This window comes from Hirundo rustica, chromosome 6 (assembly GCF_015227805.2).
Source record: "Hirundo rustica isolate bHirRus1 chromosome 6, bHirRus1.pri.v3, whole genome shotgun sequence".
NCBI classification, from domain to species: Eukaryota; Metazoa; Chordata; class Aves; order Passeriformes; family Hirundinidae; genus Hirundo; species Hirundo rustica.
Window position 1 is genome coordinate 60,113,230 of NC_053455.1, and position 12,364 is coordinate 60,125,593.

The window sequence follows — 12,364 nt, forward strand, 5'->3', positions numbered from 1 at the left end:
AATGGGGAGCGGGGTGGGATGTGGCTCGGGCTGTGGAGCAGGAGCTGGAGCACCGGGCGCTGCCGGGCTTTAGGACCCGGCGGGACGAGGCGGCGCCGGTGCCGGTCCCGCCCCGGTCCCATTGTCTGGGCGCGGGGGCGGAGGGACGGGAGGCACGGGAGGAGCGACGGGAGGCACCGGCGGCACCGGCACCGGCGGACGGACCGGCCATGGCCCCGGCGCCCCGGCTGGCGCTGCTGGCCGCCGCCCTGCTCTGCGCCCCGGGTAAGTGGGAACAGCACCGGGAACGGCATCGGGAACGGCGGCTGGCACCGGCACCGGCACCGGCCCCGCTCCGCACCCCTCCCGCCGTCCTGCCGGGATCCGCTCCCGCGTGGTCGCGCAATCCGGGTGGATTTCTTCCCTTTCCGCGCCTTCGGGGTCCCCTCGTTCCGCCGGGATCCCCGGAGCCGGGGCGACCTCACCCCCTCCCCCTTCTTCCCCGCGTTCCTCGGGATCTGCGTCCCCCATTCCGTGGGGATCCGAGCCGCCTCCACCGCCGGGGGTCCCGAGGGGGTCACCCGGGGAACGGGGGATCCGCTGGGATCTCCAGGAGGGAATCTCCTCCCAATGCCCACGGGAACCCGCCGCCCGAGGGACTGGCTCCCCTTCCCCCTGGATCCCGGGATCTGCCTCGCCTCTCCCCGCACACCTGATCGCCTAGGTGGGATCAATTTCCCGGCCGTGAGGAAGGATCCTACCCTACCCGGGCAGGACCTGCTCCCTGAGATGAGGCAGCCCTTTGATCAGGGCACCATGAGCCTGGATCCCACCCTGCAGGACGCGGTTCCGACCCCCTCCCCGGTGGGGAATGCATTCCCACAGGGAGCGGCCGGGGCCGGGGGAACCGAATGGACCCCCCCAGTCCTGATGCAAGGGATAGGATAACCCCGGGATGGGGCATCCATGGCAGGGGTGACCTCAGAATGCGGTGGCCCAGGCAAAGGGGTCACCCTGCGTGCTGCCACAAAGGTGGGCACAAGGACCCCCCACTTGCCACCCCTCTGCACCCCATTCCCACTGTGTCCCTGCGGGACGTGACGCATCCTTGTCCTCGCAGTGAGGGGTGACGGAGAGCCCCCGGATCCCGTGTTCCTGCCAGTGGAGCTGGAGGTCCTCGGGGTGCCCGAGTCCTACCGCCTGCAGAGGGTGGATCAGGACGTGGCCCCCAACTCTTCCCTGCACACCCGCTCCGAGACATTCCTGCTGCTTCGCGCTGGATCCCAGCCCCTGGTCCAGGCCACCTACCCCCCATTCAGCATCCGCCAGGTAAGCGGGACTCCCGTGTCCCCTGGGCCACCCCAGGGCGTCCCGGCCCCCACCACCATCCCGGTGTCCTTACAGGAGGTGCCCATGGAGAGCCCCCCCGGCTCAGCGGCTTGGGCCATCCGCGCCGTGCCCCTGGAGAGCTCTGTGTCCCACGCCGAGCCCGTGGCCCGTGTGCTCTTCCATCTGCATGGGCCTGACTGGATGCCTGGGAAGCGGGATCACGCCGGGACCCAGGATCACCCCAAGGACTGGGACCACCCTGGGGGTCAGGGTCACCCCAGGGACTGGGATCACCCCGGGGAGCAGGACCACCCCGAGCAGCGGGACCACCGTGCAGTCCGGGATCGCCCCAAAGACCGGCACCACCCTGGGATTCATGATCACCCCAAGAACTGGGATCACCCCAAGGACCAGGACCACCATGAGCAGCGGGACCACCCTGGGAACTGGGATTCCTCAAGGGATTGGGATCCCTCCGGAGCTCGGGATCTCCCCTGTGTCACCCTCCAGGCTCACCACCGGGGGCGGGTGGCCCGGGGGACATGTCGCCTGCAGGTCAGTGCCACCCCGGGGACCCTGGGGACCCACGGCTCCTCCCCCCAGCCTAATCCCAGGATCCCCTCTCCCCTGAAGGCCCCGCTGGGCGTGTGCGTGGTGGAGCTGGAGATCCCTCCACGCTGGTTCTCCCCGGGATCCCTCCATTCCCACCGGAGCCGCCGGCGGGATTCCAACCCCTTGGAGCCTCTGGAGCGGCCAGAACCGGCCGAGCTGCACTACAGCGTGGGGGAGTGCGGGGCTCGGGAGCAGGAGGCTCCCAGATTCCTGGGAATGCTGGAGCTGCGGGCAGGAGAGCCGGAGCGGCAGCAGGAGGTGCGGCTGGACGACAAGGTGCTGCTGCGTGTCCCCAACGTCCCCCTGCGGCCCGGGCAGCGCTTCACGGCCACCATCGCCCTGCGCCACAACTTCACCGCCGACAGCCTGACCCTGAGGTGAGAGCAGGGACAGTGGGACGGTGTGCGACACCGCGTGACTGCGAGTGACACCGGGTGACAGTCTGTGACATTGTGTGGCACTGTGTGACAACATTTGACACCGTGCACACCGAGCGACATTGTGTGACAGTGTGACTGACACTGTGTGACGCCATCTGACACCCGCTGACAGGATCTGATAGTGTGTGACACTGTGTGACTGAGTGACACTGTGTGACACTGTGTGACACTGTGTGACACTGTGTGACACCATTTTGACTGTGACACTGTGTGACTGTGAGTGACGCTGTGTGACATTGTGTGACACCTTGTGACCTGTGTGGCATTTTGGGGCACCGTAGGACTCTGTGTGACACTGTGTGGCACCATTCTGACTGTGAGTGACACTGTGTGACATTTTGTGATATTGTGTGACACCGATACCACCCTGACAGTGACTGACACTGTGTGACACTGTATGACTCTGAGTGACACTATGTGACATTGTGTGGCACCGTGTGACATTGTGTGACACCATTTTGACTGTGAGTGACACTGTGTGACATTTTGTGACATTGTGTGACACCGTGTGACAGTGTATGACTGTGAGTGACACTGTGTGACTGTGACTGCCACCGTGTGACACCATTCTGACTGTGACACTGTGCTGTTGTCTGACACCATTTTGACTGTGAGTGACACTCTGTGACATTTTGTGATATTGTGTGACACCGTCTGATACCACTCTGACATTGTGTGACACCGTGTGACACTGTGTGACTGTGACACTGTGTGACTGTGAGTGACACTGTGTGACACCAAGTGACACCGTGTGACACTGTGTGACACCGTGTGTCCCCGCAGGATCAAGGCCAAGAAGGGCCTGCAGGTGGTCTCTGCCCATCCCACAATTCCCAACACTTGGAGCGCACACCTAGAGCGTTCCCGCAGCGCCAAGCACTCCACGGCCGTGGTGACGTGCCGGCGCCTCGGGGACGTCCCTGCCGTCCCTGACACCTCCAGGTAGGGAATATCCCAATGCCCCCATCCCGGTGGGAGTTGCGGGTTGTCCCGCCCTGATCCCAGCGTGGTGCCGCAGGGCGTCCGAGCCGGCCGCGTTCCTGCACGTGGATGTGGCGGTGGAGAACGGGACAGGGGGGCTGGCGCCGGCACGGCCCCTCACGTGGCAGGTGGAATATCCCGGCCAGGATCCGGAGGCGCAGAAGGACAAACTGGTCTGGGAAATCCAGGTGTCGGAGCGGGACATCCGCGCTCTGGTCCCGCTGGTGCAGGTGGGTGTCCCCGTCCCATTCCAGCCCTGCGTCCCGTGGGAAGCGCCCCCTTATCCCACTGTGCTCCCAGGAGCTGGAGATCCTGAACACTGCGCCGCTGACCGGGGTCCCCCGCGTTATCCCGGTGAAACTGGTGGCCGTGGAAGCGGGGGGTGGAGTGTCCGAGCTCACAGATCCCGTAGGATGCGAATCCGCCGACAAGCAGGTGCTGCAGGTGAGTCCTGCTTGTCCCCTCGTTATCCCGCCCCACCCTGGGAGATTCCCACGGAATTCCACGTGCCCTTGCAGGTGTCGGATTCCTGCGACCTGGTGTTCGTGGGGGGCAAGGAGAGCCGAGGGGCGCGGGGCGCCCGTGTGGATTTCTGGGTGCGCCGGCTGCGGGCAGAGCTGAGCTTCACCGTCTGGGCTCCGCTGCTCCCGCTCCGCGTCCAGCTGGCAGATCCCATCCTGGAGCAGCTGCGGGGCTGGAGACTGCCCGAGGGGCCTGACAGGTGAGGCCTACACAATGGGATGGTGGGAAAAGGGGGAGATGGGGCCGGGGCCGAGACTTGCCCTGTGGGGATGCATTCAGCGAGCCCACGACGCGCTCCTGTGTCCCAAGATTCTCGTCACCATGTCATGGGACCCCCTCCACCCCGTCCCACAATCCCTGTTCCCCCACCCCCTGGGGAAGCCCTTGTCACCCTGTCCCCGTCCCCAGTGCCACGGCGGAGTCCGAGGACCCCGCGGAGGAGCCGGAGCGGCGGGCGCGGGGCTGCCGGCCCCAGTTCCAGCGCACGGGCCTCCGTGTCCTGGCACACTTCGTGGCCCACCCCCTGGATGGTGGCCGTCACCTGTCCTACCTGCCCGGCCCCGAGTGGCTCCTGGATGTCACGCACCTGGTGGCTGCCCGGACCCGTGTCCAGGACCCCCGCGTGGCCTCGCTGGAAGCGGGGGCCGTTGTGGTGGGCCGGGAGCCTGGCGTCACCTCTGTCGAGGTAAACGGGGGTTGTTTGTGGGGGATTCGGGGGATCCTGGGGGGATTTGGGGGTGTGGGAAGGTGGCAGGGATGCAGCTGGGGGGCTGGAAAGGATCTCAGTGGGCTCTGGGCAGGGTGCAGGGAGGGAGGGAGCTGGATGGGAAGAGGAAGCGGTGAGGAATGTTGGGGGACTCACGAGCTGCTTCCAGGTGCGCTCCCCGCTCTCCAACTCCATCCTGGGGGAGCAGACGCTGGTGGTCTCTGAGGAGAAGGTGACGGTGACAGAGCTCCACACCCAGGTGGTGGCCGGGCTCTCCTTATCCCTGCGGACACAGCCAGATCATCCTGGCGTGGTCACCGCCACCGCCCTGGGGACACCCACGCTACGGGCCCTCAAGCAGGTGAGATGGGTGAGGGAGGGTCACCCCGGCGTCCCCGCTGTCCCCCGAACCTCCGCCATCCCGCTTGTCCTGGTCCCGCCAGGAAGCGACGCTGTCCATCTGGCTGTCCTTCTCCGACCGCACGCTGGCCCCGCTGGAGCTCTACGGCTGGCACGACGTGGCCTTGACCGTGACGTCCCTCGACCGCACCGTCGCCAGCGTCGGGGGGTCCCCGGGGGGCCCCGCCGCCCGCCCCTGGGTGGTGGCTGAGGGTCCGGGCCGGGGGGCCCTGCTCCAGCTCAGCCTGCACCCCCCGGATCCGTGCCGGCGCGGCCGGCACCGCGCGGCCGCCCTGGCCACCGGCACGGCCTGGCTCGAGGTGGGGGTCCCCTCCGCCGGGAGCCCCCGGCCCTTCCCGCGGGCCGAGGGCGCCATGTCTGGGGAAGCGGTGACCGTGGGACGGAGGGACCCCGCAGGCGTGGGGCCAGCAGCCACCAAGCTGCAGGGGTCTTCCTCGGAGGAGGAGGAAGGCTACGGACACAACCGCGCCGGCATGGAAGAGGAGGAGGAGGAAGAGGAGGAGGAGGAGGAGGAGATGGTGAAGGCTCCGGAGCGGGTGACCGACCTGGAGATCGGGATGTACGTGCTCCTGGGAGTCTTCTGCCTGGCCATCTTCATCTTCCTCGTCAACTGCATCTTCTTCGTGCTCCGGTACCAGCAGAAGGAGCTGCCCGAGCCGGGCGGGGCCCCCTCGGCCCCACAACCCCACAACTGGGTCTGGCTGGGCACCGACCAGGAGGAGCTGAGCCGGCAGCTGGATCGGCAGCAGCCGGATCGGCCGCAGCCGGATCGCCGGCAGCCCGAACCCCCGGCGTCCCCGGTTCCCCCCTGTGGCTGCGGGGCTCCCCCGGGCTCCGGTGAGGACGGGGCTCCCCCTGGCTCCCCGGCCCCCGGAGCGCCACCGCCCCGCAAGGAGGGATCGGCTCCGGGGGGCGGCCGCAGGAAGCGGGTGGAGTTTGTCACCTTCGGGCCCCCCCGCGCCCCCGAGGAGCCCCCCGCGGCCGCCCCCCACGTCCAGTCCATCCTGGTGGCCAGCGAGGATGACATCCGCTGGGTGTGCGAGGACATGGGGCTGCGGGATCCCGAGGAGCTCCGGAGCTACATGGAGAGGATCCGCGGCAGCTCCTGACCCCGAGGGGGAGACATCCCGGACCCCCCAATTCCCGGGCACACCAGTAAGGGCCCGACCTCCTCCCCGTGCCGTGCTGGGGGGACACCGACCCCCCCCTGCCCAGCGGGACGTGCCGGGGACCACTGGTGGCCTCCCGGGACCACCCCGAGGTGCCCGCAGAGGGTGAGGAGGAGAGGGGGGGGGTCTCCCGGCCCCGTCCTTAGACGGGCTGGATCCCGGTGGCACCGCACTGGGGAGGAATTTGGGAAGCTCTTACTGCTTTGGGTCTCATTGCGACATGGTGTTCATAGTGGTGATGATGATGGTGGTGATGATTCCTGTGGTCTGATCCCGGGGAGGATCCCGTGTCCCCCCCACCTTCACCCCGGCCGCACATCCGTTTTGTACGCATTTTTTTAATCGGGAACGCCCGGGAAGGGGCTGCCAGGGGCTGGTATTTATGGAAAATTTTTAATTCTGACGTTGTTACAAAAATAAAGTATTAAAAAAAAAAAAAAAAAATTGGGTATTTCCCTCCGTGCCGTCGCCTCTGATCCTGACACCGGGTCCCACCCTGCCGCCGTGGCAGTGCCAGGCTCCTGGGAATGGGCACGTGCCCTTGACCTTGGCTCCACATGGGAGCTGGTCACGGGATTGGACCCAGGGCTGGGCCTGGCCGTGGTGCAGCTGGGGTCACCTTGGGATAAGGGATCTCCTTCCTCCCCCTCCTGCCATCCTCCTCCTCCACCTTTCCAACCCCAACTCCATCCTGGCACTGCATGTCCTCCCCGTGGCCGGTCCCCGACATTTCCACACTCCCTTTAATTTCAGGGTGCCATGGGGATTGCCACTCCGTCAGCTTCCCGGTAAGTCCCAGCAATCCCAAGACACCCAGGAGATCCCCCACCTCATCACCTTGCTCCCAGCTATCCCAAACTTCCCAAAACGCTGCTGAGGCGGGGTGTCTGGCGTCCTGTCGCCCCTTCCCAACATCCTGGGTCCCCAGGATGGATCCCAGCCCTCACCCACGGTGGGGATCAGCATCTCCTGGGGTGATCAGGAGCTCATCATCACCCAGGGGGTTCCCATGCCCCGGAGGGTCTCCGGGCTCCCCAAAACCCCGTTTCCTCCCCACCGGGGCAGGATGAGCCACCCCATCACCCTCCTCCACCCTGCAGCACCGAGTCGGCTTCCTGCCCCTCCGCCACACTCCCGGAGCTGCCGGAGCGCGGGGACACGGCCGAGCCGTGACCCCAGCCTGCTGAGAGAGGGACCCCCCGGAATCCCAGACCCCTGAATCCCATGGGGCTGCCCCGCTGACGGGATGGGGGAGCTCTGCCTGCTCCTGGTGGCTCTTTCTGCCCTGGCACCTGCGCAAGGTACGTCCCTGTCCCCACCCTGCCTCTCCTGGGACCTCGGCGTGGTGGAGCCACGGATTTGGGGGTGAGGGACCTGCCCCCTCCCCGGGATGGGGAGCACCGGGGGTCCTGGGGGGGGTCCCCAACAGTGGTGCCAGTGGTGGAGGACGCTACCCCTCGACCCGCTGAGACAGAGGGAAATGGATCCCCTAAAAGGGTGTCCGAAGGCTTGGGGATTCTCCTAAGGGTTCAGGCCCCCTTGAATGCCTCCAAAAGCACCCAGGGAACCCCTAAAAGAGGACCCTAAGCCCCTAAAGGTGCTCTCGGAGCCATCCCACCCACAACCCCTTCGGGAATGGGGTGACACTCAGGGGCCGAAGCCCATCCTGTCTCTCGTGTACCCCCGGATGGTTTTGGGAGGTGATGCCGCCTGTCCCCCGCCCCGATCCCGGCAGGATCTGGGAAGGTTTGGCTGCCAAAATGTCTGCCAGGAGCTGCCTCAAGGCCTCCAATTGGCGGGGAAATGGCCCCATCGCCCCATTTCCGCCTTTCTCACACCTCAGCCCCCACCTGGAGCACCTTGAACCACCTTCTCCCCTCATCCCTGGCTTTTTCCTTGAACATTTTAACTCCAATCCACGCCCCCCTACCAGCTCTGGTGTCTCTTCCCAGGATTCCCACCCATGCAGCCCCCCGGATGCCTCGCCTCTGGGGCTGAATCCTTCCCCCCGGAGGAGCCAGAGGGGGCATTTTTTAGGGATAACTGGATCATCCACTCACCCGTGGCTCTGGGATGGGTGTAGGCGGGTGGGTGCAGGCAGGTCCAGCCCCTCTGTGTCCGCAGGGATGAAGCGGAAGGCGGGAACAACGTGGATGCAGGATGACATCCCAAATTTCAGCTCTTCCACCGCTGAGTTGTGCCCCAGTATCCCCGTATTTAGGGCCAAATTCTCCCAGCAGATCCCACACCGGGATTTAGCCCGGAGAAACGCCCTGGAGCACACAGGGACTGGTTTTTGCCATGCAACAGCTCCTTGGCCGCTTTGCCAGAGGCCAGGGGGATCCCCACTGTGCCCCTCACAGCTGGCAGAATCCTCTTGGCCACTTTTTGGTGGGTTTGGGATGCACCCCTCCACGCTTGGAATCCCGGGGTGATGAGCCCCTCACTCCCCTGCCCTCTCTCCCCACAGTCCCCGCAGAAACGACGGGACCTCCCAGTACTCCGGCTGGGAACACCTCAGTGACGCCGGGTGAGCGCGGGAGGCTGAGGCACCTCCCTACACACGCGGTTTTTCGGGATCCTGGGACGACTCCAGGTCACCCTTCCCGGCGCATCTCCCAGGTCCCAGAGCGCTGCGGCTGGCGGGCGGCCGGAGCCGCTGCGAGGGCCGGGTGGAGCTGGAGCAGGAGGGGACGTGGGGGACGGTGTGCGACGACGGCTGGGACATTCCCGACGCCGACGTCGTGTGCCGCCAGCTGCGGTGCGGCCGCGCCGTCAGGGCCCCGGGCAACGCCGCCTTCGGCCGCGGGCACGGCCCCATCCTCCGGGATGAGGTGGGGTGCGAGGGACACGAGCGGGACCTCTGGGAATGCCCGGCCGCTCCGGAGCACGACTGCAGCCACAAGGAGGACGCCGGCGTGGTCTGCTCAGGTGGGTTCGGAACGTTCCGGAGGCGGGGATGGCGCGGGCGGCGCGTCCTCACCTCTGCGCCCTTCCCGCAGAGCACCAGGAGTGGCGGCTCTCCGGAGGCCGGGACGGGTGCTCCGGCAGGGTGGAGGTGTTTTTCCGCGGCACTTGGAGCACGGTGTGTAACAGCACCTGGTACGAGACGGAGGCCACGGTGCTGTGCCGGACGCTGGGATGCGGGGACGTGCTCCAGCGGCCGTCCTTTGGGCACACGCTTCCCGGGAAGATGGTGTACCTGTGCGGGAGCCTGCAGCCCTCGCTGGCGCAGTGCCGCTGGACCTTCAATAAATCCGCTCCGTGTTACCAGTCCTGGGCCGCCGGGGTCATCTGCAACGGTACCGGATCCTTCCCGGCGGGATTTGAGGCACGGCCCGGCTCCTGCACTCTCCCGAGCATCCCGTTTCTGTTCCCACCCTTCGCAGGCTCCCAGGGTTTGGAGACGCCAACGCCCATGGCCGAGGTGACGCCCAGGAACGTCACTGTCCTGCACGGTGAGCGTCCGAGCCCTCGGCCATTCCCCGGGATCAGGGTAGAATTCCCAGGGGGAAAGGTTTCCGTGGGATGAGCTGTGTCCGTTCTCTGTCCCAGCCAAGGAGGGGACCCCGACCCCCGGGACAGGACCGCCGGACAGTCCCCTCTTTGTGCTGTGCCTGGTGCTGGCGGCGCTGCTCCTGCTCTCCCTGCTGGCCTTTCCCGCCGCCCTGCTGTGGCTGAGGAAGAAGAGCGGTAAGGAATTCTGGATCCGGACACGGGATTAGGCCACGACCCCCACTTTTTTGGGCTCAGCTCAGCCACGGGGCGGGCGCGTCCCCTTGTCCCCACAGCCACGTCCTCCTTGGGAACGCCCACGCCAGTCCTGGTGACCCACAGCTCCCGGAGCCCCAGCGCACCCTCAGGGATTCCCAACGACTACAGGGAGGCTCCCACCGGCCTTCCCAAAGGATCAGGTGGGTCTGGCGGATCCCCCCAGGGGCAGTGGGGCCAGAGGGCCCGGCTGGTGACAGATGCCACGTCCCCTTGTCACCCCCCAGACTGTCTGGTCACAGTCATTTCCAAGGATTCCGATTCCGACTCGGAATATTATGAGTTCAGCAGCAAGCCTCCCGTCGCCCTGTCCACCTTCTACAGTGAGCATCCCACTTCCTCTGGGATCCCTGACACCCTGTCCCAGGGTCCCTGTCACCCGGAATGTTCACAGCCCTCTCCCATTCCCACAGACTCCCTGCGCCAGCAGCCCAGGGAGGATCTTCTCCCTCTGGGACCCAGCCAGGACAGGACGGAGCCGTTCCCAGAGAACGGTATGACACAAGGAAGGGGGATCTATGCCACGGATGGGAGGGTGGCCACCCCCTCTTCCCATATCCTCGTTCCCACATTTGGTGTCCTTATTCCCACAGAGCCGGCCAGGCTCCGCAGCTCCTCCAGCTCCTCCTCATCCTCATCCATGGAGCCCTGTTGGAATGGCAGCGTTCCCCCCGCCACCCATGGCACCCAGTGCCACCCGGCAGCCACCGGCCACGGCTACGGCACAGGTGGGAAGTGCGGGAGCGGGGACCGGGAGACCCCAAGGATGGGAGAAAGGGATGCAGAGACCACAGGGGTGGGGAGGGAATGGGCTGGTCGGTGACCCTGGCTTTCCCTGTCGTTTCTCCCTGTTCCTCGCAGCTCCCCCAGCAGCTCCCGCCCCAGTGCCCTCCCAGCCCTGGGTACCTGGGGCTCCGGCGGATCCCGATCCCGACGGCAGCTCCAGCACCTCTTCGGGGGAGTGGTACGAGAACACGCAGGAGACGGAGCCCCCTGGAGAGCCCTCCTCGCACCCTGGTGAGGATCCCGCGCTGGAGGTGGGGGACAGGGGGAGTTCCGGGAATTCCCAAATCCTCCCGACGGACCCTGTTCCTGCAGGCTGGTCAGATCCATCCCGCCCCTCGGGGGAACACGGGGAGGATCCCGACTTTTCTGAGGGCAGCGACTACGATGACGTCCAGGGCTCTGTCTGCTGAGCCCGTCCCACCGCGCCGGAGGCCGAAGCTTCTGGAATCCTCTGGCTATCTCCTCCAGGATTCTCCGGCTGTCTCCTCTGTGCTGCCATTAAAAGGCTTTCCCCCCGCGTCCCTTGTCCGTGGGGGTGTCACCGTCCCCGGAGTGAGGCTGGGCCACCGAGTGCTCCCCCTTGTCCGCCACCAAGCGACACCAAGACGGCCAGATATCCCACTGCCAGCCCTCAGGAGCAGGGAAGGGGGCGGCAGGGCCCTGATCCAGCCCCACAGCACCAGGGGTTGGAAATTAAACTGCAGGAAGAGGGGACATGGAAATCCCATGTGTCCCCCCAGAGTTTCCCTACACCCTTCTGACACCGTCCCCAACCCGGGAACATGCTGTCCCTAAATCCTGTCCGGGAAGGGAAGTCACCGAGGTGCCACCCCAAACCCAGCGCCATATGGGGGTGGGATGCAGCCCCCGAACCCTCCGGCATCTCCCAATCCATCCCTATCCCAGCGGGAAGCTGGAGCCAAGCAGCTTCCTGGAGCCAAGCACCACCCCAGCTTCAGGATTTGGGGGTGCTCCCAGCTGGGAGGGGGCACAGCACCCAGGCATCCCCCCGGGATTGGGACCCCTCTGCCCCCTCCATCACCCCACTTCCCGCCGCCCATCCCAAGCCGGCTGCTCCCGCCCCGGCCCCGCTGTCGGATTTCTGTCTCCCCTGGGGAGGAGCTGGGGGTTCAGCCGCACCCCAAGTGGAAAATGTTCCCCCCCCCCCCCCACATCCTCCAGCTGTCTGCTGAGCGAGAGGCCCCGCACAAAGGAGCCGCAACAACGGAGGAAATCCCAAAATAGCAGCAAAACCCCGACAAAGGGCACGGGGCGAGGCCGGGGCTGAGAGCGGAGCGGGCGCGGGGCGGGCACGGCGGGAACCGATGGCGTTGGCATCGCTGGGATTGCGGCATGGCCGGGCCTGGGGGGGATCGATGGATCGGGGAGGTCCCCAAAAATCCAGGGGGCATCAATGACCTGGGCGGGATCGCCGTGTCCGGAGCGTCCTGAGGGCGCTGATTCCTGCCAGGGCGGCAGTTCCCTAGGAATAACAAAGCCCTGGAAGGTACCGAAGCCACGAAGGCACCAATTCCCTGGAGATACCAGCACCAGCTCCCTGGGGACACCAGCGCCCCCGGAGAGCGACACCTGGGCGAGGTGTCACCTCCATCCCCACGCAGCCACCTCAGTGCCGACCTCTCCCCCGA

The 12,364-nt window shown here is 66.2% G+C and overlaps 2 protein-coding genes across 4 annotated transcripts; both read left to right on the forward strand.

Annotated features, from left to right (window-relative positions):
• Positions 1–199: 199 nt before the first annotated feature.
• Positions 200–6,592, forward strand: TMEM132A (transmembrane protein 132A). 3 transcript variants are annotated; one of them, XM_040066298.1, is made up of 11 exons: positions 200–264; positions 1,100–1,308; positions 1,384–1,863; positions 1,942–2,297; positions 3,144–3,302; positions 3,379–3,571; positions 3,642–3,785; positions 3,860–4,062; positions 4,272–4,548; positions 4,739–4,930; positions 5,013–6,592. In XM_040066298.1, the coding sequence occupies exons 1-11, from the start codon at positions 210–212 to the stop codon at positions 6,096–6,098; spliced, it is 3,354 nt and encodes a 1,117-aa protein (XP_039922232.1). In that variant the 5' UTR covers positions 200–209; the 3' UTR covers positions 6,099–6,592. The 3 variants fall into 3 exon arrangements, with proteins under 3 accessions (XP_039922232.1, XP_039922230.1, XP_039922231.1); XM_040066296.1 differs by lacking the exon at positions 200–264 and adding an exon at positions 576–1,011; XM_040066297.1 differs by lacking the exon at positions 200–264 and adding an exon at positions 576–1,011 and having other exon boundaries at positions 1,399–1,863.
• An 812-nt stretch (positions 6,593–7,404) lies between these two features.
• Positions 7,405–11,169, forward strand: CD6 (CD6 molecule). The gene is made up of 11 exons (XM_058420979.1): positions 7,405–7,459; positions 8,638–8,688; positions 8,781–9,089; positions 9,161–9,460; positions 9,548–9,616; positions 9,714–9,851; positions 9,950–10,072; positions 10,157–10,252; positions 10,343–10,657; positions 10,791–10,946; positions 11,028–11,169. The coding sequence occupies exons 1-11, from the start codon at positions 7,405–7,407 to the stop codon at positions 11,123–11,125; spliced, it is 1,710 nt and encodes a 569-aa protein (XP_058276962.1). The 3' UTR covers positions 11,126–11,169.
• Positions 11,170–12,364: the final 1,195 nt, after the last annotated feature.